The following is a 22,361-nucleotide window of genomic DNA, read 5'->3' as shown; positions in this document are numbered from 1 at the left end:
AAAAAAAGAAAAAACAAGGAAAATCTGAGAAAATCATGGTCAAGGGGGACCTAGGGAGTCATGACAGTTAAATATAATGTCGTATCCTGGAGGGGACCCTGGAAAAGGATCAAGGACATTAAGGGAAAATGGAGGAAATCTGAATCAAGTAAGGATTTTAGTAAATAATGATTTTTTATTGAGCAAACTCTGGGAGATGGTGAAGGACAGGGAAGCGGGAGTGCTGGAGTCCATGGGGTCGCAAAGAGCCAGATACGACTTAGCAAGTGAACAACAATGATTTTTTTAAAGCAGTGTTCTGTAGTACAAAGTAGGTTCACATGTGAATGACAATTCCAGAACAGAATTTGGAGGCCATATCAACAAACACTACAGCACTCCCACAGATCTGTCGGGGCCTGAGAGAATTCCACTCATCGCCAAAAGTAACGACCATGTCGGAAAAACGGAAGGGGTGTTTTCAAGTCATGGGACCTATAAGATGGAAGGGAGATGCAAGGGAGAGGGAAGGCGGGCCCCAGCTTTCAGACAGGCTCTCAGGCGACGTCTGAAGCATTACTGCCTGAACGATGGAGCTTACAATCTGAGGACAACACAACAGGGCGAGATTAATCTCACTTAACTGCATTAACCTTCAACTGAATTCTCCATGAAATAAAACCAACAGCTTGAAATTAGCATGCACACATAAAATGCAGCACTCATGTGAAATTCTAACTGCTTTCTGGCTATGCCTGCAGCAAGCCTAGAAATAAGTTCAGGAGGAAGGTCCGGTTGACATAATGAATTAAATGCTTCTCTTTAGTTAACAGTTTCAGAAAACCCCTGTGGAAAGCTCTGCATTCAGATTTCCCGTCGACATCTAGTGGAAGTCAGAAAGATACCAACAACATTTTGTGCGGGGCTGGGGGCTGGGCACAGTGGTACGAAAAGGAGGTTATTTGAAATGTAGGAAACAGTAACAGAATGCGAGAGGTGATTAAACCTCCTTAAGTAGACGGTGAATTTCCTGCAGCAAGTTCAAAGTCGAAGTCGCTCAGTCGTGTTCAATTCTTTGTGACCCCAGGGGTATGGTCCATGGAATTCTCCAGGCCAGAATACTGGAGTGGGTAGCCTTTCCCTTCTCCAGGGATCTTCCCAACCTAGGGATCAAACCGGGGTCTCCTGCATTGCAGGCGGATTCTTTACCAGCTGAGCTATAAGGAAAGCCTGCAGTAAGCTGAGAAGGATATTTTGTATTTTTGCACAGCGACATCACATGGGTAGAGATCCATCTCCAATGGCATTCATTAGAGGAAGGGAAATGGCCTTTGTGTTCACAACAGGAAAATGGGATTTCTTGTTGGTTGTTAGGTGACTGGCCTTGAGTATTTCTAGGAAGTAACTGTATGTAGCAAACAGACTTGCCGAGGATTCCATAAATGTGTGAAGAATGTGTATGAACATGAGTGTGTAGTGTGTGTGTGGGCATCTACACTTTGTAAACACAACACAGACTTCACCCCAGGCAGCCCCTGGATTTCCCATCCTCCGGGCCAGAATTCACAAACTTGTACTGGCTGTTAAAGAGGAGACAGGAGGGTGGCCGTGTGTCAAACGCTGCACACTGCAGGCGCCGAAAGTTTTTACACTACTTATTTTGGGGGGACTGCAGAATCCAACCCAAATAACCAGGGTGTTCAATTCAGTCCACCAATCTCGAGGCAGTCATGCCTGCTGTTCACAAATGAAGGGATGTGTTCCAACAGCACATCACTCTTGAGAGAGGCGTTTTCACTTCCTCACTCACTGGGCCCATCACCTTACTGCTCACAGCGGCAGTCCCACAGGGTTTGTTAAGAAATGAATGCACTGCATCTGAGCAATCAGACGCAGGGGAAAAGGCAGCTGTGGGAGAAAGCATTCACAGAAACACTTAAATTAAGTGGACTCGTGATATCTGAGTACAAACAGATTGTTCTTATTCTCCCACAAAGAGTCATCAGAAAATAAGAAGCCTGCTCTTAGAAAATTTGACTTTTCTCTACGGCAGCTGTGTGACTTGTAGGTTCTTCAGTAAGACTGAAAGAAACATATCTTTCTTTAAGGCATTTCAAAGTTCTAGGGATGAATACTGACTTCTGGAATTTGATGAGACCTACTTTTTCACCCCTTTTGTCTTAGAAGGTAGAGGAATGCATACATGCTCATGTATGGGGGTCAGTGCAGACACACTCAAGTGCTGGAATCCCCAGGACACGCATGAGTCTTCTGGGCCCCAGAAGGAGGTCAGTCTGCACACGAGGCCTGCCTTAGACATGCACGGTGATGCTAAATGCTCCACGATGTACACGGAACGTCTTGCTGAGAAGGACCTTCCCCGAGAAGCCATCGGTACACTGCGGCTCACGGTGTCACAGGTCATTTCAGATAAATCACTAGTTGCATTCACGACTTTGGGCGTTATGTTATATTTAATGGGAAAATGCATGCTGTGTTTCAAGAGCTTACATGAGTTGGATTTACACGAGTAAGAAATTGCTGAGAGAAATCCTCTGAATTTGGGAATGTGATCCATGATACAGTGAATCTAAAAGGGATGCTAAAAGCAGACGTGTGAGCCTGCTCGGTCACTTCAGTCGTGTCTGACTCTGTGTGACCCTACGGACCGTCGCCCGCCAGGCTCCTCTGTCCATGGGATTCTCCAGGCAAGGATACTGGAGTGGGTTGCCACACCCTTCTCCCAGGAGATCCCTGACCCGGGGATCAAATCCAAGACTCCTGCATCTCCTGCATTGCAAGCAGGTTCTCTGCCCACTGGGCTGCCTGGGAAGCCCGCTGACACACGTAGGGTGCATGCTCAGTCGTGTCTGACTCTGTGCAACCCCATGGACTGTAACCCATCAGGCCCCTCTGTCCATGGGATTCCCCAGGCAGAATGCTGGAGTGGGTTACCATTCTCTGCTCCAGGGGAGCTTCCCCATGTCTCTTCGTGGCCCCTGTACTGGCAGACGGGTTCTTTACCTCTGTGCCACTGGAAACAGATACAGAGATTCAAATCTACCAGCCACACCATTTCTCCACTGTTTGCATTAGAACCTCCGCAGCTAAAAATGTGACAAATTATGCTGCCATTTATTTTCTCATTTCTCTTTATTTTGATTAATGGAATTATTTCTCCAGCTTAACTATTTCAAAATAGCATTTAGAATAGTAAGAAATAAACTATTAATCATAGACTATAAATTCTGGCAAGTAATCCAAATAAATCAAAACACCAGATTTCATATTTCAGCAAAAGGCAGTCTGGTCTCTGAAATCCCAAAACCAGGGGAATGGAAGGGGAGTGGGTTAATTTTTCTCGGTTTTAGACATTACTTAATTTCTAACATTTCACAAACAATATAGTGGAAAAACACAATTTCTCCACAACATTTAAAAAAAAAAGCCTACTTTTTTCTCTAACATGCATAGCACAATGATACCAATATTTTAGCATATTATGTTCAAAAGTATTCTTTCTAATGATTAATTTTGATGATGACTAGAAATTAAACACTCAATTTTGTTAAAGCTATGGCAGAGCATTTTGAAAATGATGACATGCATGAATCCCTCCTCTTATATGAGTTTTGCTTGGAATACTAGCTTCTCTTATGATCAGAATCATCTTCCTAATACAAGCACAAGCAGCTGGTGCCTTTACTCCCCCAGGGCTGGAGAACCCATCCCCATGGCTAGAGAAGCTCACTCATGAAGCAGGCTCCTCAGTGCCAGGGCTCAAGCCCTTTTACAAGAAATGCAAAGGAATTGGATGCCTACAGAATCGATACTATGCCCAGGAACCAACTACTCAATGACACCCTACTCTCTCCTAACCCAGACCTTTAACCCCTAATGAGTCAGTAATCCTCCCCACCCCACCCATGAAAGGAACGTGCTGATAAAGACAGCGATCTGGGATCTCAGAATTTCAAGTGCAAGCCTGTGTGTAACACAGACGGGGCTTGGTCAGCATGCGTGCAGAAAGAGACCACGGCCAAAGACACATCAGAAGGAAGCTCTTTCAGGGAGAGGGATGGGGGAGAGATGGATTGGGAATTTGGGGTTAGCAGAAATGGTATGGACCTAACAGAAGCAGAAGATATTAAGAAGAGGTGGCAAGAATACACAAAAGAAGTGTACAAAAAAAGAGCTTCACAACCAAGATAATCACAATGGTGTGATCGCTCACCTAGAGCCAGACATCCTGGAATGTGAAGTCAAGTGGGCCTTAGAAAGCATCACTACGAACAAAGCTAGTGGAGGTGATAGAATTCCAGTTGAACTATTTCAAATCCTGAAAGATGATCCTGTGAAAGTGCTGCACTCAATATGCCAGCAAATTTGGAAAACTCAGCAGTGGCCACAGAACTGGAAAAGGTCAGTTTTCATTCCAATCCCAAAGAAAGGCAATGCCAAAGAATGCTCAAACTACTGCACAATTGCACTCATCTCACACGCTAGTAAAGTAATGCTCAAAATTCTCCAAGCCAGGCTTCAGCAATTCGTGAACCGTGAACTTCCAGATGTTCAAGCTGGTTTTAGAAAAGGCAGAGGAACCAGAGACTAAATTGCCAACATCTGCTGGATCATCGAAAAAGCAAGAGAGTTCCAGAAAAACATCTATTTCTGCTTTATTGACTATGCCAAAGCCTTTGACTGTGTGGATCACAATAAACTGTGGAAAATTCTGAAAGAGATGGGAATACCAGACCACCTGATCTGCCTCTTGAGAAACCTATATGCAGGTCAGGAAGCAACAGTTAGAACTGGACATGGAACAACAGACTGGTTCCAAATAGGAAAAAGAGTACGTCAAGGCTGTATATTGTCACCCTGTTTATTTAACTTATATGCAGAGTACATCATGAGAAACGCTGGGCTGGAGGAAGCACAAGCTGGAATCAAGATTGCTGGGAGAAATAGCAATAACCTCAGATATGCAGATGACACCACCCTTATGGCAGAAAGTGAAGAGGAACTAAAAAGCCTCTTGATGAAAGTGAAAGAGGAGAGTGAAAAAGTTGGCCTAAAGCTCAACATTCAGAAAACTAAGATCATGGCATCTGGTCTGGTCACTTCATGGGAAATAGATGGGGGAACAGTGGAAAAAGTATCAGACTTTATTTTTTGGGGCTCCAAAATCACTGCAGATGGTGATTGCAGCCATGAAATTAAAAGAGGCTTACTCCTTGGAAGCAAAGAAACGACCAACCTAGACAGCATATTCAAAAGCAGAGACACTACTTTGCTAACAAAGGTCCGTCTAGTCAAGGCTATGGTTTTTCCTGTGGTCATGTATGGATGCGAGAGCTGGACTGTGAAGAAGGCTGAGCGCCGAAGAATTCATTGTTTTGAACTGTGGTGTTGCAGAAGACTCTTGAGAGTCCCCTGGACTGCAAGGAGATCCAACCAGTCCATTCTGAAGGAGATCAGCCCTGGGTGTTCATTGGAGGGACTGATGCTAAAGCTGAAACTCCAGTACTTTGGCCACCTCATGTGAAGAGTTGACTCATTGGAAAAGACTCTGATGCTGGGAGGGATTGGGGGCAGGAGGAGAAGGGGATGACAGAGGATGAGATGGCTATGATGGACATGAGTTTAAGTAAACTCCGGGAGTTGGTGATGGGCAGGGAGGCCTGGAGTGCTGCAATTCATGGGGTCGCAAAGAGTGGGACATGACTGAGCGACTGAACTGAACCGAACTGAGGTGCAACTATTATGTATTATGTATGGGGTGCATAAAGAAGGTCCTATAGCACATGGAGCTAACTGTATTCAACATCCCGTAATAAACCATAATGGAACAGAAGAAAAACTAAACTGCATGTATGACCTGGTTCAAAAAAACAAAAAGAGGAAACTCTTTCATTCCTCCTCAAGTAACTAAATTAACTGAATAAATCCATTCCCGCATCTAGATATTATGACATTAGGATCAACCCACAGAGAAAATTCAAGTATTATCTCTGCCAAGTAAGTGCAGCGGCTGTATGCCTGTGGTACAGATACAGCAGCCGCCCAGCAGCGTGGGGTCCACCAGGAACCACATTATGCTGACGACTTTCCTCAAACTGAGTTTTCCTATTCTCGCTTTAAGGGGCAACTAGAACAAGACAAACCAGAGCACTTCCGAGCACACCGCCAGGTCCGGACGAGGCAGGAAGACCGCAGGAGAGGAAGCAGCCGAGACGCTGGGTCCCTGAGCACAGCTGTCCCCGAGGGGCGCGTCCACACAGCGTCGGTACAAGTGTCCACATGTTCACACACGCGTGCGCCACTCACACACAGACCCCTCGTCCACAGCATCGATACAAGTGTCTACATGTTCACACACGTGTGCACCACTCACACACGGACCCCTCGTCCACAGCATCAATACAAGTGTCTACATGTTCACACACGTGTGCGCCACTCACACATGGACCCCTTGTCCATAGCATCCATACAAGTATCCACATGTTCACACACGCGTGCGCCACTCACACACGGACCCCTCGTCCACAGCATCGATACAAGTGTCTACATGTTCACACACGCGTGCGCCACTCACACACAGACCCCTCGTCCACAGCATCGATACAAGTGTCTACATGTTCACACACGTGTGCACCACTCACACACGGACCCCTCGTCCACAGCATCAATACAAGTGTCTACATGTTCACACACGTGTGCGCCACTCACACATGGACCCCTTGTCCATAGCATCAATACAAGTATCCACATGTTCACACACGCGTGCGCCACTCACACACGGACCCCTCGTCCACAGCATCGATACAAGTGTCTACATGTTCACACACGCGTGCGCCACTCACACACAGACCCCTCGTCCACAGCATCGATACAAGTGTCTACATGTTCACACACGCGTGTGCCACTCACACACAGACCCCTCGTCCACAGCATCGATACAAGTGTCTACATGTTCACACACGCGTGCGCCACTCACACACAGACCCCTCGTCCACAGCATCAATACAACTGTCTACATGTTCACACACGTGTGCGCCACTCACACATGGACCCCTTGTCCATGGCATCGATACAAGTATCCACATGTTCACACACATGTGCGCCACTCACACACAGACCCCTCGTCTCCCCAGCTGTTCAGGACAACGGTTCACTCCTAGGAAACTGACAGCCGCCACGGTACTGGGCGTGCCGCCTCGGCCAGGCTTAGCGCACCGTCCTCGAGAATTTTCTCCACGAGAAGACGTGTTGCTGCCGTCCTCACGTTACAGATGAAGACACTCAGGTGAAGGTCGCCTGCCTGAGGGGAGACCTGGGTTACAGCCTCCTACTCGGTAAGCCAGCATCTTAATAACTCATATTATTGAGTCGCTTGGAGTCGAACTGGCTGATCTTGGCAGCTCTTCAACATTGCAAGCTATGAAATATTCATATGTCCTCCACCCAGATCGTTCTCCTCCGCTTCAAACCCACATATTCACCTGCCAAGAGGCATCACCAACTTGACTTGAAGGTCAATGGGAACAGATTTTGTCCGGCTCCTCTGGCCACATTCCAGGTGCCAGGACAGGCTCCTCTCAGGAGCTGGAGCCTGACGCCAGAACCTGGGTCCGGTCCATCCCCTCCCTGCTCCCCTCCACATCCAATCCCCGAGTTCCTCCACCCCCTGAACATCCCCACACCCATCTGTTCCCCCCAGTCCTGGGTGTTGCTGGGATCGCTCGAAGCCCCTCCAGAGCGGGGCTCACTCCACTGTCCAGAATCTCTGCAGTCCATCCCCGACCCAGACCAACCCGACTCACCGTGGACTCAGCACTGACATCATCCCCGCTCAGGGTCCCCAGTGCACTCAGGACAGATTTCCTGTATCGCAGCCCTGGTACCACCACCCACTGGACCTCACAAACCATAAAAGCAAGAAAGATGTTTACCTTCTCCTCTAAATCCTGATTATTCTCCACCAATAAGACAGAGCCTGGCACACAGGAGGTGCTCAATTAACACTGTTAATGAGTGGACAAATGATGATTATAAAACTGCATTCCCAAATACTGTTTCAGTTATATAACTTAGCATCTATTATGTACATCTATAAAAGTCCATCCATTTTAAGTGCTACATCAAATAACTTCCACACGAATACACCGTGTTGTATGATTTTTTAAAAAAATCCCTTGATCCACAGTTTTTAAAGCCCACAGGAAAAGAATATGATTTAAATATTAATTAGTTAATGTTGGCAAAGCAAGCTCAACATGAAAAAGAACATGACTGATCAATATAATGAGTCCCCTTCTAGACATAAATAACTACAGAATCACTCTATGAATCTGTATTGTATCTTAAATCTCAGATAGCAATTGTGATTTTTGTAAACAATGAGAACTTCACCATAAGAAAGAACACTAAGATGTAAACCGATATCTACTACTGCTACGTTTTGCAGTTACCCTGGCAGACACATCTCTATGAGAATTCTAAAATCCCAAAGTACGCTAAAGAAAACAGCATTTCCTTCAAGAACCAGAACGTCCAGCGATTAACCAACAAAAGCTACTTTGAATGTAATGAACGACAAAAAGTACTTTCAGAGACCATGATCTTGAATATGCCATCGCTTGTGTGTGTACGTAGGTCCGACTCTGTGACCCCATGGACTGTAGCCCGCCAGGCTCCTCTGTCCATGGGATTTCCCAGGCAAGAATACTGGAGTGGGGTGCCATTTCCTCAACTCTAGGGGATCTTCCTGACCCAGGGATCGAACCCAAGTCTCCTGCATTGGCAGGCCGGTTCTTGACCACGGAGCCACCCGGGAAATCCATAGTTAACACAGAATGAATTTAAAATACAGTCTCAGTGATTTGCTTTGTTGATCTCTTTCTCCTAAACAGAAACCTCTTGCCGAGACTTAGCTGGAATTCACATGCAGCTCATAAGCTGATGTGTGTCCCTGAAGAGCCTCACGGTGCTGTTCAGAGCGCCGGCCAGTGATTCCCCACCAGCCCCGCCCAGCACGCACCTGGAAAAGCCACACCTTGGGGGACGGAACGGGTCGCCTGTGTCTGCAGGGGCCGCTCTGCACCGACTCCACTCACTCTGTCAGTGTGCAATTCTGCAATTATGGCACGGCCTCGCTGCTAATACAACCCGTACACATCACAGTGACTCCTGTCGAAAGGGGGTTTCACTTCTGTTAAAAAGGAGAGCGCAGTCCAGTTTGAACTGAGGTCACATATGTCCACAGATCTTTCAATTCAGCATTCAGCGAGATTTTTTTTTTTTTCATAAATTGTGACAGCATCCTGAAGTAACAGCTTTTCATTCTAAAACTATGGGTTTTATTAAGAGAGAAGGCACTTAGAAAAACTACAACAAAGGGCAAGGCATTCTGTCCATGATACATGAAGAGAAACCTTTCAACAGCAAACAGGGATTCTGAAAACTGGATAAAAAACAAAACCAAAGGCTCTGATGAGGTCCGGCCCATCCTAAGGCAGTTCAGTCATGAATGAGTTGCAGGATCTGGGGAGGGTTACCACACACTGTTCTCTTCCTGAGAAACAGACTGGGTTCCTCTGCTACCTCTGCTTCCCTCACCACTGTCAACAACCAGGAATCCCACATGGGAACAGGAGGGCATGCTAAGTGGACCTGACCACCCAGACGGGATCCTGGATGTGCACCCTGGCGGCAAGGAAACCCTTCTTCACTAACTAAGGGGAGGTTGTGGCTACAGAATTGTCCCGGGCAACCAATAAGAAGGCAAGATGGTGTTGCAGAGAATGCTCGTGGGAGAACAGAGGGTGGGCTGACATCCCGTAAAGGGACTCAAGGAAGAGGAGCCTGGAACCACGGGGTCTTGGTCCAGAGCCACAGGAGAGGCCACCGAGGAACGCGCGGGCCTCCCGACCTCAGAGCTGCATGCTGGACCCCGCTGTCACCCGCGCCCAGAAGGCCGCCACGCTCTGTGGGCCGAACGGTTTACACACGGAGGCCACACATCTATGGTAACTCAAGGCCTATGCACACACACACGCGTGTATTATGCATTCTGGCCGAGTCGGTGGCATGCTTAACAAAGAATCAAATCAGGACAAGGATGAGGCCACGGGAGACCAGACTCAGCAGCAGGCTTATTATGGAGCGATTCAGAAATGCGATTCTGAAGTAAAGACATCTGCAGAGACCAAGAGGATGGACCCAGACCCAGTCACACACAGGGAAGGAACCCAGAGAGAGACAGTGGAGAGCAGCGCCCGTGTCTGGACTCTCGAGAAACCGCACAGATGAACTTCTATGCAAAGCAGAAATAGAGTCACAGATGTAGAAAACGAACATACGATACCAAGGCAGGTGGGATGAGTCGGGAGGCTGGGACGGGCACGTATACACTATTGACACCATGTATAAAACAGGGAGCTGATGAGAAACCGCTACACAGCCCAGAAACCGCCATATAACTCAGTGCTCTGTGGTGCCCTATGTGAAGGAAATCTAAAAAGAGGGGATATACCTACAGTGATTCCCTTTGCAGTGCAGTAGAAACCAACACCACAGTGTAAACCAATTACACTCTGATACAAATTAAAAAAAAAACGATTCTCAAAACGGGAGGGTAAGCATAACTTGGTCTCAAGTCATAACTTTCAGGCAAAACATCCCAAGTGGAAAAGTCTGACCCTTAGAGCTTTTCATCACCCCCAACAGGACCAAACGCAGCTGCATGGACCCCCAGCTGTGTCGTTCACGGCCCGGGAGCTTCTGGGACTATCAGCCACCCCTGGACCACGCAGCAGGGCTGGGTTCCGATTCAGAGCAGCGAAGAGCTACTTGCACACCTGGTATAACACTGCATGGTACCCTGAGGACCACGGTGACACCCTTTCCCAGCTACCACGTGAAAACCCACAGCCCCTGGGAGCGGGGAGACCTACTTGTTTGGGGGTATCTGCGGAGGTGGCGTGGGCGTCAGCACCTCGGAGGCCGTTAGACTCGAACAGCACTGTGGGGACAAGGACCCGCGTCAGCAGGCCGACTCGCGCTTCCCATCGCCCGGGATGCACGCCCCGCACAGACCGAACACTCACAGGCTAAAAAGACGCCAGCCCAGCCTGTGGCGGGGAAATAGCAATTTACCATAACACTTATGCTAAGAGACTGAAAACGCTGCCTGCGGCCGGTGCCCTTTTTAATTCAGGCTTCACCAGGCAGCACCCCACCAGGGACAGCATTAATTAGCGGGGGCGTGCAGAGGCCCCCCCAACCCCTGCGCAGGGGCCTGTCACTGCGCATCAGACCCTCCGAATATGGATACACCCTCCGTATTGGAGGGGGCACCCGGGCCTGACCGCCGCCTCGCCCCCGCCGTACTGTGTCCCCACCACACACACACACACACACACACACACACACACACACGCCACCGTCGCAAGCCAGCTCTCTGCTCACAGGCCGAGAGAACGTGCCACTCAGCACCACCCGGTGCCGGCGAGCAAGAGCCAGCGTGCGTCATGCCCACGGACAGCTCGGGTTTCAGCTCATCCTGGTGGCAGCATGCAATTAAAACGCAGTGTTTGCAAAACAGGCTGATCTCCGATCAAACCACAGGGCACTTGGATGCAGGGGCAAAGCCGTTTCAGACGCAGGGGCTGAATGGAGAGTCTAGAGCGTGACCCCGTCCCCTCCCCGACCGGGGCTGGACCCCGGGAACTAGAGGCTGCGTCCCAGGCCCCGGGGTCCGTGGGTGTACCTGTGTGAGCCCGCATGTGCGCCCGCAGGTGGCTGGGCTGGTGGAAGCTCTTCCCACACTCCACGCAGATGAAGTCTCCCTGGTGGGCCTGCGTCCGGAGCGTCCCTGGGGGGCGGTGCAGGTGCGGGGAAGGGGGAGAGAGGGGGCGAGAGGCAAGCATCATTAGTCCCTCTGAGCCCTGATGGGAGGCACCCCCAGGCCCTCCGCCAGGACGGAGAGGGCGCACAGGATACAGCGAGGTAAATGCCGCTCCCGTGATGTGCCCTCGGGCGGGCAGGGCCTGGGCAGCGGGCGCCCCGCATCTGGCAACTGGGTGACACGGCCAGACAGCTGAGGGGCCAGAACATAGGGCCAGCCCGGACCACGTAGCGATGCCACACACCTGAGAGCTGTGCACCGCCCCCCACCCCGCCCCTTTCCTCCATGCCCTGTGCAGCAGGCAGAGTGCAGACAGGACACCTGCAAGGAGGCTGGGCTTGAGCACCGACCTCCGTCCCTCCTGTCCCTCAAAGACGCCCGGCTTTTGTTAGGAAAGGAGGCAGAAGAGGCTTTCTTGTTTGCCTGCCTTTTCTGTTTGAGGGAAGGGGCTTCCCCGGTGGCTCAGTGGATAAAGGATCCGCCTGCAATGCAGGAGACGTGGGTTCAATCCCTGGGTTGGTAAGATCTCCTGGAGGAGGAAATGGCCACCCACTCCAGTATTCTTGCCTGGAGAAACCCTTGCACAGAGGAGCCTGGTGGGCTACAGTCCATGGGGTCTCAGAGTTGGACATGACTGAGCAACTTAGCACACACACACTCTAAAGAAAGGGCTAATTTTTCATGTAATATTAGCTCCCAAACCACTTTCTGGAGCCTGACCTTCCCTACCAATGGGTCAATGGTATCTCAATTCAATAGGAAGACAAAAATCAGTAATACTACCTAGAAAAAGTTATGCCTATGACAACAAAATTTTTTAAAATGATGTTCCCTGAGCTGAGCATTTCTGCACCCTGAGCCTGACACTTGAATGCAAAAGGCGAGTGTAAGGATGACCGAAGGTCTTTGCCAAATTATCTGAAACCAAATCACGCTTCTCGTCCTAAGTCAGAAGAGACAGCATATAAAAATAATATAAAATTAATGCTACTTGCCCTGTCCACAAGATTCTCCAGGCAAGAATACTGGAGGGGGTTGCCATTTCCTTCTCCAGGGGATCTTCCCAACCCAGGGATCGAACCCCCATCTCTTCCGTCCCCTGCATTGGCAAGCGGGTTCTTTACCACTAGCGCCACCTGGGAAGCCCACGTTACAGATACTGTTTATGAGATAACAGTCAAGGAAATGTGTGAATTGCAGAGCAGATCCTGGCAGATTTCTTGTGGGACAAGTCGTGAATGTGAGTCTCCGAGAAACAGAAGAATCTGCCCACAAAGTTCTCAGCTTCCCACAGACTCCTTCAGGGACGTTAGGAGAATGATAGCTCATGTTTTAACCCACCTGTCCCGTCATCAATGAAAGATCCCTTACTGACAAGACGGGGTCCCCAGTTCCCAGTCAGACATGGCCAAGCATCAGCAGGGCAGGCGACCCCAGGAGCCACGGGCTCCTGTGCTGGGCCCACCCGCCTCGCCCCTGGCTTTCTGATCAAGCTGGGGTGGGATGGAAAGCTGAGGAGGACATCCCTGGATGACTGACTGATGGGCTCAAGAGAGGGCTCCTAAGGGTGCTGGACTCCCCAGTCCTTCCAAGCATGGCAGCGTTAAGACCCCTTCTGCCAACAGCTCGGCTGTTTAGAACAGTCGCTCCCTCCTCCAATTCTGGCCCAAGAAAATCTCAGCTTCGCCAGTGCTTCTGTTCCTCCCTGCCATTCACTATGAGCACCATCCCCTGGGCGCTGGGAAGACCCTCAGGGACAACGGCTGTGGGTGCCCAGATTTTCCCAAAGAGTAATCAGGCTGCCTCTGAATGTAGGTCTTCAGTGCACCTCTGGGTCTCCCACTGATGATGAACTCCCTTCAAGCGGCCTTTGCAGCTAATCCTGGCAACATGCGAAACTAAACCACTGCGATGCTTTTCTTCTAAGTAATTCCCATCCAAACCAGCAGCAGAAAGAGCAGGACAGTAAGGTTCTGTACCCACCCCTGAGCTTGTGTACCCACGGACCCATTCTGATTTCCTCATGTTAAGTATGCACGCACATACCCGCGCACACACGCAGACACACGCACACACACGCGCACACAGATTCTTCCATGCATTCTATCACATCATTTTCTCCCTACTTTTTAAAGAAAAGACCCTTGCCCTTTATGGTCAATAATATTATGCCCAAGCTACTCCAAAATTCTGAGCTAGTAAGAAAGGTTACACACTTCATTTGAATTGAAGGCTACCTGGTGAGCAAGCGGCTCTGACACCCTGACCTCAAAAGTAAAGTTGTGTATAAAGTGGGCTCAGAAAGGAAAAGGAGAGGCCTGGCGGGTCTTCGGGGGGCACCTGCAGACTCACCCCTAAAGCCCTGCCAACACTCATTCAAGTTCATTACGCTGTGAGGTGCCCTGGCCCCTGCAAGGAGAAGGACCCCGCAGAGACTCTACCAAGATGCGCACAAAGGAAGCCCACCTCTTCCATCATCACCCGATCAACGTGTCTCGGGCATAAAGGAGGTTTTTTTTTAAAGTCCCAACAAGAAAAACCTTATATATTATCCTATCTGGAATTACCCTATTGTTTTATTTTCAGTGTTTTTATTCTAAAATCCATGTCATCATCTACTGCAGGCTGGATACAAAGTCTGGACATGCAGATAATGTATTATTTTATGACTTATTCTATCCACAAACCATTCACGCTACCCTCATACCTGTTTCCAGACCAGGGATCTACACTGCAGAATGATCACAGAAAATGTGGCTCTTTTCATCCTTAAACGATGAGGCTTCAAGCCCTAAGGGAAGTGACAGTGACCGTTCCCATGTGATATCTTTTCTCTTTTGGCAGAACTTCCAGACTATTCATTTCTACACAAACATCATTTGGTCAAAACACAGGTGGGGAAAAGCTCTCTGAGAATCCTCTCTCTTAACCTCAGAAAACCTCGATGCCTTGGAGGCATCGCCTGAGTGCAACATTCTACCTCAAGGCAATTCGTCCCTGGAGAATGACAGAATCATACCTCCAACTCCACAAGGACCGATCTCATGTCCACCACAGATGAGTTGCTCTCCTTTTATAAAATTCCCTTCTGCACGTTTCCATCGCCCCCCCTACAAGGTGATGCTCGTAGCAATCCCGGGGTGGGGGGCTGCGATCTTCACCCCACAGATCAAATCCCACAGGGAAATACACAAAAACTGAGTCAGAGGACAACATGATACCCCAAAGTCCCAGGACTCCTGGAATAGGACAGTTACAAAGATTATCTTCCAAGGAACCCCAAAGGAAATCAGTCCTGAATATTCACTGGAAGGACTGATGCTGAAGCTGAAACTCCAATACTCTGGCCACATGATGCGAAGAGCTGACTCATTGGAAAAGACCCTGATGCTGGGAAAGATTGAAGGCGGGAAGAGAACAGGATGACAGAGGATGAGATGACTGGATGGCATCACCGACTCGATGGACGTGAGTTTGAGCAAGCTCCGGGGCTGGTGATGGACCTTCCTGGCGTGCTGCGGTCCATGGGGGCACAAAGAGTCGGACGTGACTGAGCAACTGAACTGAACTACAAGATTAGCTGGAATGGAGACGAATTAGCCAAGGTTCTAGATTCCTGATGCCAAAGTCAAACACGTACGTACTCAAGGAAAAGGAAAAATGGGTGCTCAACAAGGAGTGGACACCAAAACTGCAACAGTTTAGTTACTGCCAATTCAGCAACGTGTCAATGATGTAATTGTTGGGAGGCGGATGCACTTGGTCCCCAAGCTGCAACAGTAGGTATCGTCTCCGTCACAGGAAATACCACTGTCCTGTTCACCGCTCTAAATGCGACTTTGGCACACCTGCTGTTTCCCTGCAGCCGCAACACTTTAAAAGCATCATAAACCCTCAGACTGTAAACAATCTGCCCGCAATGCGGGAGACCTGGTTTCAATCCCTGGGTCGGGGAGATCCCATGGAGAAGGAATCACAACTCCCACCAGTGTCCTTGCCTGGAGAATTCCACAGAGCAGCCTGGCGGGCTCCAGTCCAAAGGATCACAGAGAGTCAGACATGACTGAAGCGGCTTAGCATGCGCGCACCTAAGAAACCCAAACCAGGGTGAACAAAAACACCACTAATCTGCACACTCACGCCTGACATATTTCAGTGCATCCAAGAGAGGAGTGAAACATCCAAGAAGAGCAAAGAGGCTTCACAACGACTTAGCATTTTTCACTTTAAAAGATCAACATGGAACCTCTGTTTAAGGGGGAAAAGCCTTAGAACGGTTTATTTTAAAAATCTTAAGGAAAACATTTCAGGCTACTGGGACTTCAAATTCTGTCATCTGAAGTTCTCTAAACCTTAACTTAGAATTCGCATCTCCTTCTGGGGGGAAGAGGCAACAAAGCAGACCCAGAAGCAGCACAAAGAGCCTCAGGAGGCGGGAGTGTGTGCCGCTCACCAGGGGCCGACTGGTAGGTTTAGAGCAGAGTCCTGCGGGCCGTGGGACACAGTACATGAAGTTCAAGTCTGGTGTTCAAGTGGAAGTCACTTCAACACCGGTGCAAATGCAGGGTCGGGGGGACAGACTCCAGGAAGCCCTGGACGGATGGGAGAAGGTGACCAGGGACACAGCGCCCACAAAACTCACTGTCATCTGCATCTGAGTCCTCTCTGCTTCAGGGGCCACAAGAACCCGATCTAAGAAAGAACTGAGGTTGGCATGAGATGCAAAGGGCCAACCTACACACCTTTACTCCGTCTCAGAGCGAATAACCTGCACTTCTCGGACACGCTGCTGAGAACGTGAAGCTGTGCGTGCGTGTCTGCCTCTGCGACCCCATGGACGGTAGCCTGCCAGGCTCCTCTGTCCATGGGATTTTCCAGGCAAGGATACTGGAGTGGGTTGCCTTTTCCTCCTCCAGGGGATCTTCCCAACCCAGGGATCGAACCCACATCTCTTATGTCTCCTGCATTGGCAAGCGGGTTCTTTCCCACTAGTGCCACCTGGGAAGCCCCAAAGTTTTATTTTTTAAACTTTCCTTCTTTTCTGGCCACATCATGGGACGTGCAGGATCTTAATTCCCCAGCCAAGGATTGAACCCTTGCCCCCTGCAGTGGAAGTGCAGAGTATTAACCACTGGACTGCCAGGAAAGTCCTTTCAATTTATAATCAAGAACAAGCGCATCGGATCCCATGCATGTGTTCTGTGGAGCTGGCAAACTTGCTGCAATTGCTAATCATTATCAGTAATAGGTGATGGATGGCATCACCAACTCAGTGGACATGAGTCTGAGCAAGTTCTGGGAGATGGTGAAGGACAGGGAAGCCTGGTGTGGGGTCTCAAAGAATCGTACACGACTGAGCAACTTAACAACCCCAACAGGCATGAATTCTGAGACACTGGGGAAATACAAAGACAATGGTATGAGGCATAATTTTTTCCGGAATTTTAGCGCACTTCAACTCCCCAAACCCTGTAAGGCACATTCCTGCTCTCCAGAGGCTCCACTTAACACACCCTGTGCACTGATGTGCCTGTTAAAATTACAAACGTATAAAGGCAAAGCGTAAACAGTCACTTCAAGTGAACATCCTGTCTTTGCAGAGATGGGAGGCAGTGGATGTCTACTGACGCTTTTTGAAAATGGCTGAGTGGGGACGCGCCCTGGAGGCCGCCTGCTCGGCATTGAGGAGATGTGACTGGAGTGCAGGGGTGTCAAAGGAGCAGGGGGCCCAATGCCAAATGCCCCGGCCCCCGGCAGGCAGGAAGGGGCAGGAAAGCAAGCACCCACACCCGCAGGCAGGGCAGGAGGGCACAGCAGCCAGGCCAGCTGCCTAAGGACCCAGACCCAGCAGGCAGACAGCCCACGGCCTTCTACAGAGGAGGCTCCCTGAGTGCCCCAGGCGGGTGGGCAGGCGGGGGGGCTCCCCCTGAGGGCCTTGGGGGGGTTGGCGGCTCCCCCTGAGGTCCCCAGGCAGGTTGGGGGCTCCCCCTGGGGTTGTCAGGGGGTGGGGGGGCAGGGGGCTCCCCCTGAGGTACCCAGGGGCATTGGAGGCTCCCTGAGGTCCTCTGGGGGGTGGGGGGCTCCCGGGGGGCAGGCAGGTGGGGGCTCCCTGAGGTCAGGCAGGCGGGGGCTCCCTGAGGTCCCCGGGGGGGTGGGGGGCTTCCTGAGGTCCCCGGGAGTTGGGCAGGCGGGGGGCTCCCCTGAGGTCGTCAGGCAGGCGAGGGTCTCCCTGAGGTCCCCGGGCGGGAAGGCAGGCGGAGGGCTCACCCTGAGGTCCTGGGGGGTGGGGGGCTCCCTGAGATCCTGGGGGCAGGCAGGCGGGGGTTCCCTGAGGTCCCGGGGGGCAGGTGGCTCCCTGAGGTCCTGGGAGGGTGGGGGCTCCCTGAGGTCCCAAGGGCAGGCATACGGGGGCTCCCTGAGGTCCCAGGGGCAGGCAGATAGGGGCTCCCTGAGGTCTGGGGGGGTGGGGGACTCCCTGAGGTCCCAGGGGGGCGGGGGGCTCCCCCTGAGGTCCCGGGGGCAGGCAGGCCAGGCCGCAGCTCTCACCTCTGCGCTCGAGCACAGGGCTGCTGGCGCCCCAGCTCTGGTAGAGGGAAGCCAGGTCCTTCGGGATGTATGTCTTGAAGATGCTGAGGAGGTCCAGGCGCTTCTCAGGGCCCTCGGACGCCGGCTCCTGCTTGACAGGGTGTGGGGCGGGTGGGCCCTGAGAGGCTGCGGGCCCTCTGGAGCCGGCCTTGGAGGGGGGCTCCCGGGGAGGTAGAGGGGCGGCCCCGTCGCCTTTCCCGTGCGGCTGACCCTGAGGCTGAGGGCTGAATTTGGCTTTGGGGGGGTCTGGGGCACTGTGCTTATTTGGGGGCCCGAGGCCCGCCCCCTGCCTGCCGCTGGCAGGGGCCTGGGGGCCTGCCCGCGTGATGACAGTGGGCGTTGGGGTGGCGCTCCTGCTGAAGCCCCCACTGCCTCCCGTGGCCCCGGGTCTGGGGCTGGCTTCCTGTTTGGGCTTGGGCAGAGGCTGCTCCGGGCTGGGGCCAGGCCGGGTCTGCCGGGTCCCGTCAGGGCCGGCCGTCCAGAGTGTACAGGGCGCCCCAGGGTGGCCCTCCTTGCTCCGGGGCAGGCCGGCGGCTTTCGTGGGCACCCCCAGGGGCGAGGGGCTGCCTTTGGGGCCCGGTGCCCCGCCTGGCACCTGGGTGCGAGTGAACCGGGAGATGGGCAGAGGCTGGCACTCCTTGCCCCCGAGTGCAGGCGGGGGGCCCGTGCGTCCGCTCCGGGCCAGGAACACCAGGTTGCTCCTAATGCTCTTGTAGCCGTTGGGCTGAGTCCACTGCGGGGCCACAGCCTGGCCGCTGACCCGGTGCCAGACACGCTTGTGCATCCAGAGCACCTCGGGATAGTAGGTCTTATGGCTGCAGTATGGACACGGGTGCACGGCCAGCGCCGCCTGCAGCGAGGAGGCTGGCTCCCGGCGGCCGGGGTCGTCCCGCGAGGACCGCTCGCTCAGGTCCAGTGGGACCAGGTCTGGGGCCGGCGCCCGCTTCCCCGCTGTGGGATGCTCCTTGGTGTGCAAATCCGGCGGCCTCTCCCGGGGGTAGGCGGCCTGGCTCTCAGAGGGCGGCTGCAGACCTGCCGCCTGGGCCAGGCGTGGAGGGAGGTCAGCCGAGTCCCTGGGGCCCGGGCCCTCCTGCTGGGGGCCACACGCTGGCGTCTTCAAGTCCACAGAACACCGAGGTGGCTCAGGTCTCCTGGGAGCGTCCCTGCTGCTGCTTTCAAGTATGGACACGCAGGCCGCGATCCCCGCGCCGGGCTCCCCGGCCGCTCTTCCTGATGGGCTGTTTCCAAGTGTGTGGCTTTGGTCTCCATTGGAGAGCACGGTCAAGGAGACGTCTTCTGGGAAGCAGCAACGGTGTGGCTTTGCTCCTGGAGGATCGAAACGCAAAATGTGATGTTAGTGTTTCTCATCAGGACCGGAGACCACGGAGCTCACCCAAACTGCCCTGCGCCCCGCAGAGGGGAGCCGGTGGAGCTCAGGAACAGTGCAGTCCAGTGCCCGGATGGATCAGCAGCTCTCTCTTAAGGGCAGACCAAACTCGAGGGCAAACCAGCATTATTTAATATTTATTTCTCAATTAAGTGACTCAGTAGAATGCAAAGAAAGATAACATAGCTGCCTATCTAGTGACATGTAACTACCCCATAACTAGTTAACAGACAGGGACCAGCTGTATCAAAACACAGAAATAAGGACTTAATTCTTTATGACAGATAGGGCTTTCTGCAACTTTCAGCCCGTGGTCACACAGAGGGCGGGCCAGGAAAGAGTGTTCTCCCCCCACTGCACCCCCAGGGAGCCTGCGACTGCTTCAGAAACTATGGACCACTGGTCTGGCCCAGGATGGGCCCCGTGACTGTCCTGTAAGCCTACGTCTCACCATCCCTCCCCTCACCTCCCCCGATCTGCTTCCCAGGGTGGGGGTGGGGGGGAGTGCCCCGGAGAAACAGTGCCCCTCCTTGAGTGGGGACCTTGCTCCCACCCCCCGGAGCCTGCCTGCAGGCTCACGCAGACGACGCGGCTTTGGAAGGCCTCATGGTGGGTGGTGGAGCCCTCGCCTACCTGCTGCACCCTCGGTCAGGGAGGGGCCCAGGGGATGGGAGTGACCCTGTCCAGTGGGCTGCCGGGGGAGAGGCAGGTGCTCTGGGGTAAACTCAGCTTGACTGTTCCAAACGCTGAACCATCCTTGGGTCAGGGGCTCGTAAGGGGAAGAGCTGAGCCTCGCGTGCGCAGCAAGTTTCTAGAATTCTCCATACCAGACCCCGAAAGACTTCAGGTCTGCAAGTCCAGAAGACAGACTTTCTCTCCAAAAGCGGGGGTGCACGCACATGGTGATGCAGTAAAACTCAACAGGACAGAGCAGCAGAGGGGTCAGGAAGAGACCCCCCTGCGGCCCCTACTGCCCGGGAGGTGATCCTGGAACAATCTGAGTGGGAGATTCGCCTAGCAGCCCCACTCCCTTCCTTAAAACCCAGATGTAATATCTGCAGTATGTGTGTGTGTGTGTTTGTGTGTGTGTATGAGCACGCGTGCACTCAATTGCTCAGTCTGTTCGACTCTTTGTGACCCTACCAGGCTCCTCTGTTCATGGGATCCTCCAGGCAAGAATAAATACTGCAGTGGGTTGCCATTTCCTACCCCAGGGGATCTTCCCGACCCAAGGATGGCGCTTGAGTCTCTTGTGTTTCCTGCACTGCCGCCGGATTCTTTACCACTGAGCCACTTGGGAAGCCCAAAACCTGCCGTGACGCCCCTAAATGGCAGCTGGCTTTCAGGAAGGACAGCAAACTGCATGCTCAGGGAACCGGGTCTCCCCACCCCAAAGGCTGTGAGGGTGCCCCTTCCAAGCTGTTCCTCTTCATGGGGGAAAAAAAGACCCACCAAACTAGTGTATGGGGGGTGGGGACAGTGAGGAGGTTCTTGAGACAGAAAAGAGCCTAAATACAAATTATTCTAGTGATTTGCGCTGTGTCTGGGACATACCGTAACCCTCCCCACAAAGATAAAAGATCCCAACTACTGTGAGCCCGAGAATTCCCACAATGAAGAACTCTTGTGTTTAAAGTAATTTTGAGGGCTTCCCTGGTGGTCTGGAGGTTAGGAGTCCACCTTGCAATGCAAGGGACACTGGATCGATCCCTGGTCCGGCAAGATCCCAGGTGCCTCAGAGCAGCTAAGCCGGGACACCACAACTACGAGCCCGCGCTCTGGAGCCACAGCTATGGGGCCTGAGCTCCTCACCAAGAGAAATAAAAAACACACACATTCATCTTTGTAGAAACTAATTGTGAGATTTCAGCAGTTATTTTAATTTTTTAATATCTGTGAGTTCCCAGTAACTTTTGCTACTATTACCAGTTACCAAAAACTTGTTGTGACAGCAACAACATCGGTTTTTAAATGTTTCTCAAAAGAGCCTTCTTTAATAATGGTTTACCCTGCCTTGCTGCTGCTGCTCAGGCGCTTCAGTCGTGGCCGACTCTGTGCGACCCCATAGACGGCAGCCCACCAGGCTCCCCCGTCCCTGGGATTCTCCAGGCAAGAACACTGGAGTGGGTTGCCATTTCCTTCTCCAATGCATGAAAGTGAAAAGTGAAAGTGAAGTCGCTCAGTCGTGTCCGACTCCTAACCACCCCATGGACCGCAGCCCACCAGGCCCCTCCGTCCATGGGATTTTCCAGGCAAGAGTACTGGAGTGGGTTGCCATTACCCTGCCTTAAAAGGGGACAAATATAAACACAGGGCAGAATAAAAGGTAAGATGTTGTAAGAGAAATGAGAGCCATTTTGCATCACATCACGGTTTAACTGAAACTTGAGAGTTACCCATCCGAAATGCAAGAAATTAACAAAGAGAAAACCACACAGGTGTGGTGGGGGAGGGGGCAGGAAAGAGTCCCTGAAAAGATATTTCAGTGTCTCAGAAACACTG

At 51.8% G+C, this 22,361-nt stretch overlaps 1 protein-coding gene across 3 annotated transcripts in view; it reads right to left on the bottom strand.

Moving 5' to 3' along the window:
• ZNF516 (zinc finger protein 516) overlaps nt 1-22,361 on the bottom strand; it is a 100,611-nt gene that overhangs the window by 5,454 nt on the left and 72,796 nt on the right. For 2 of the 3 annotated variants that reach the window (XM_055559011.1, XM_055559010.1), the window contains exons 3-5: nt 18,434-19,798; nt 11,750-11,854; nt 10,935-11,002 (exon numbers count right to left, since the gene is read on the bottom strand). In XM_055559011.1, coding sequence (XP_055414986.1) covers nt 10,935-11,002; nt 11,750-11,854; nt 18,434-19,798 — 1,538 coding nt within the window. The remainder of the gene's footprint in view (nt 1-10,934; nt 11,003-11,749; nt 11,855-18,433; nt 19,799-22,361) is intronic. The other variant, XM_055559012.1, reaches the window with a different exon arrangement.

The sequence above is a fragment of the Bubalus kerabau genome, chromosome 21 (genome assembly GCF_029407905.1).
Source record: "Bubalus kerabau isolate K-KA32 ecotype Philippines breed swamp buffalo chromosome 21, PCC_UOA_SB_1v2, whole genome shotgun sequence".
In the NCBI taxonomy this organism is placed as follows: domain Eukaryota; kingdom Metazoa; phylum Chordata; class Mammalia; order Artiodactyla; family Bovidae; genus Bubalus; species Bubalus kerabau.
This window is presented reverse-complemented; position numbering and strand designations above follow the sequence as displayed.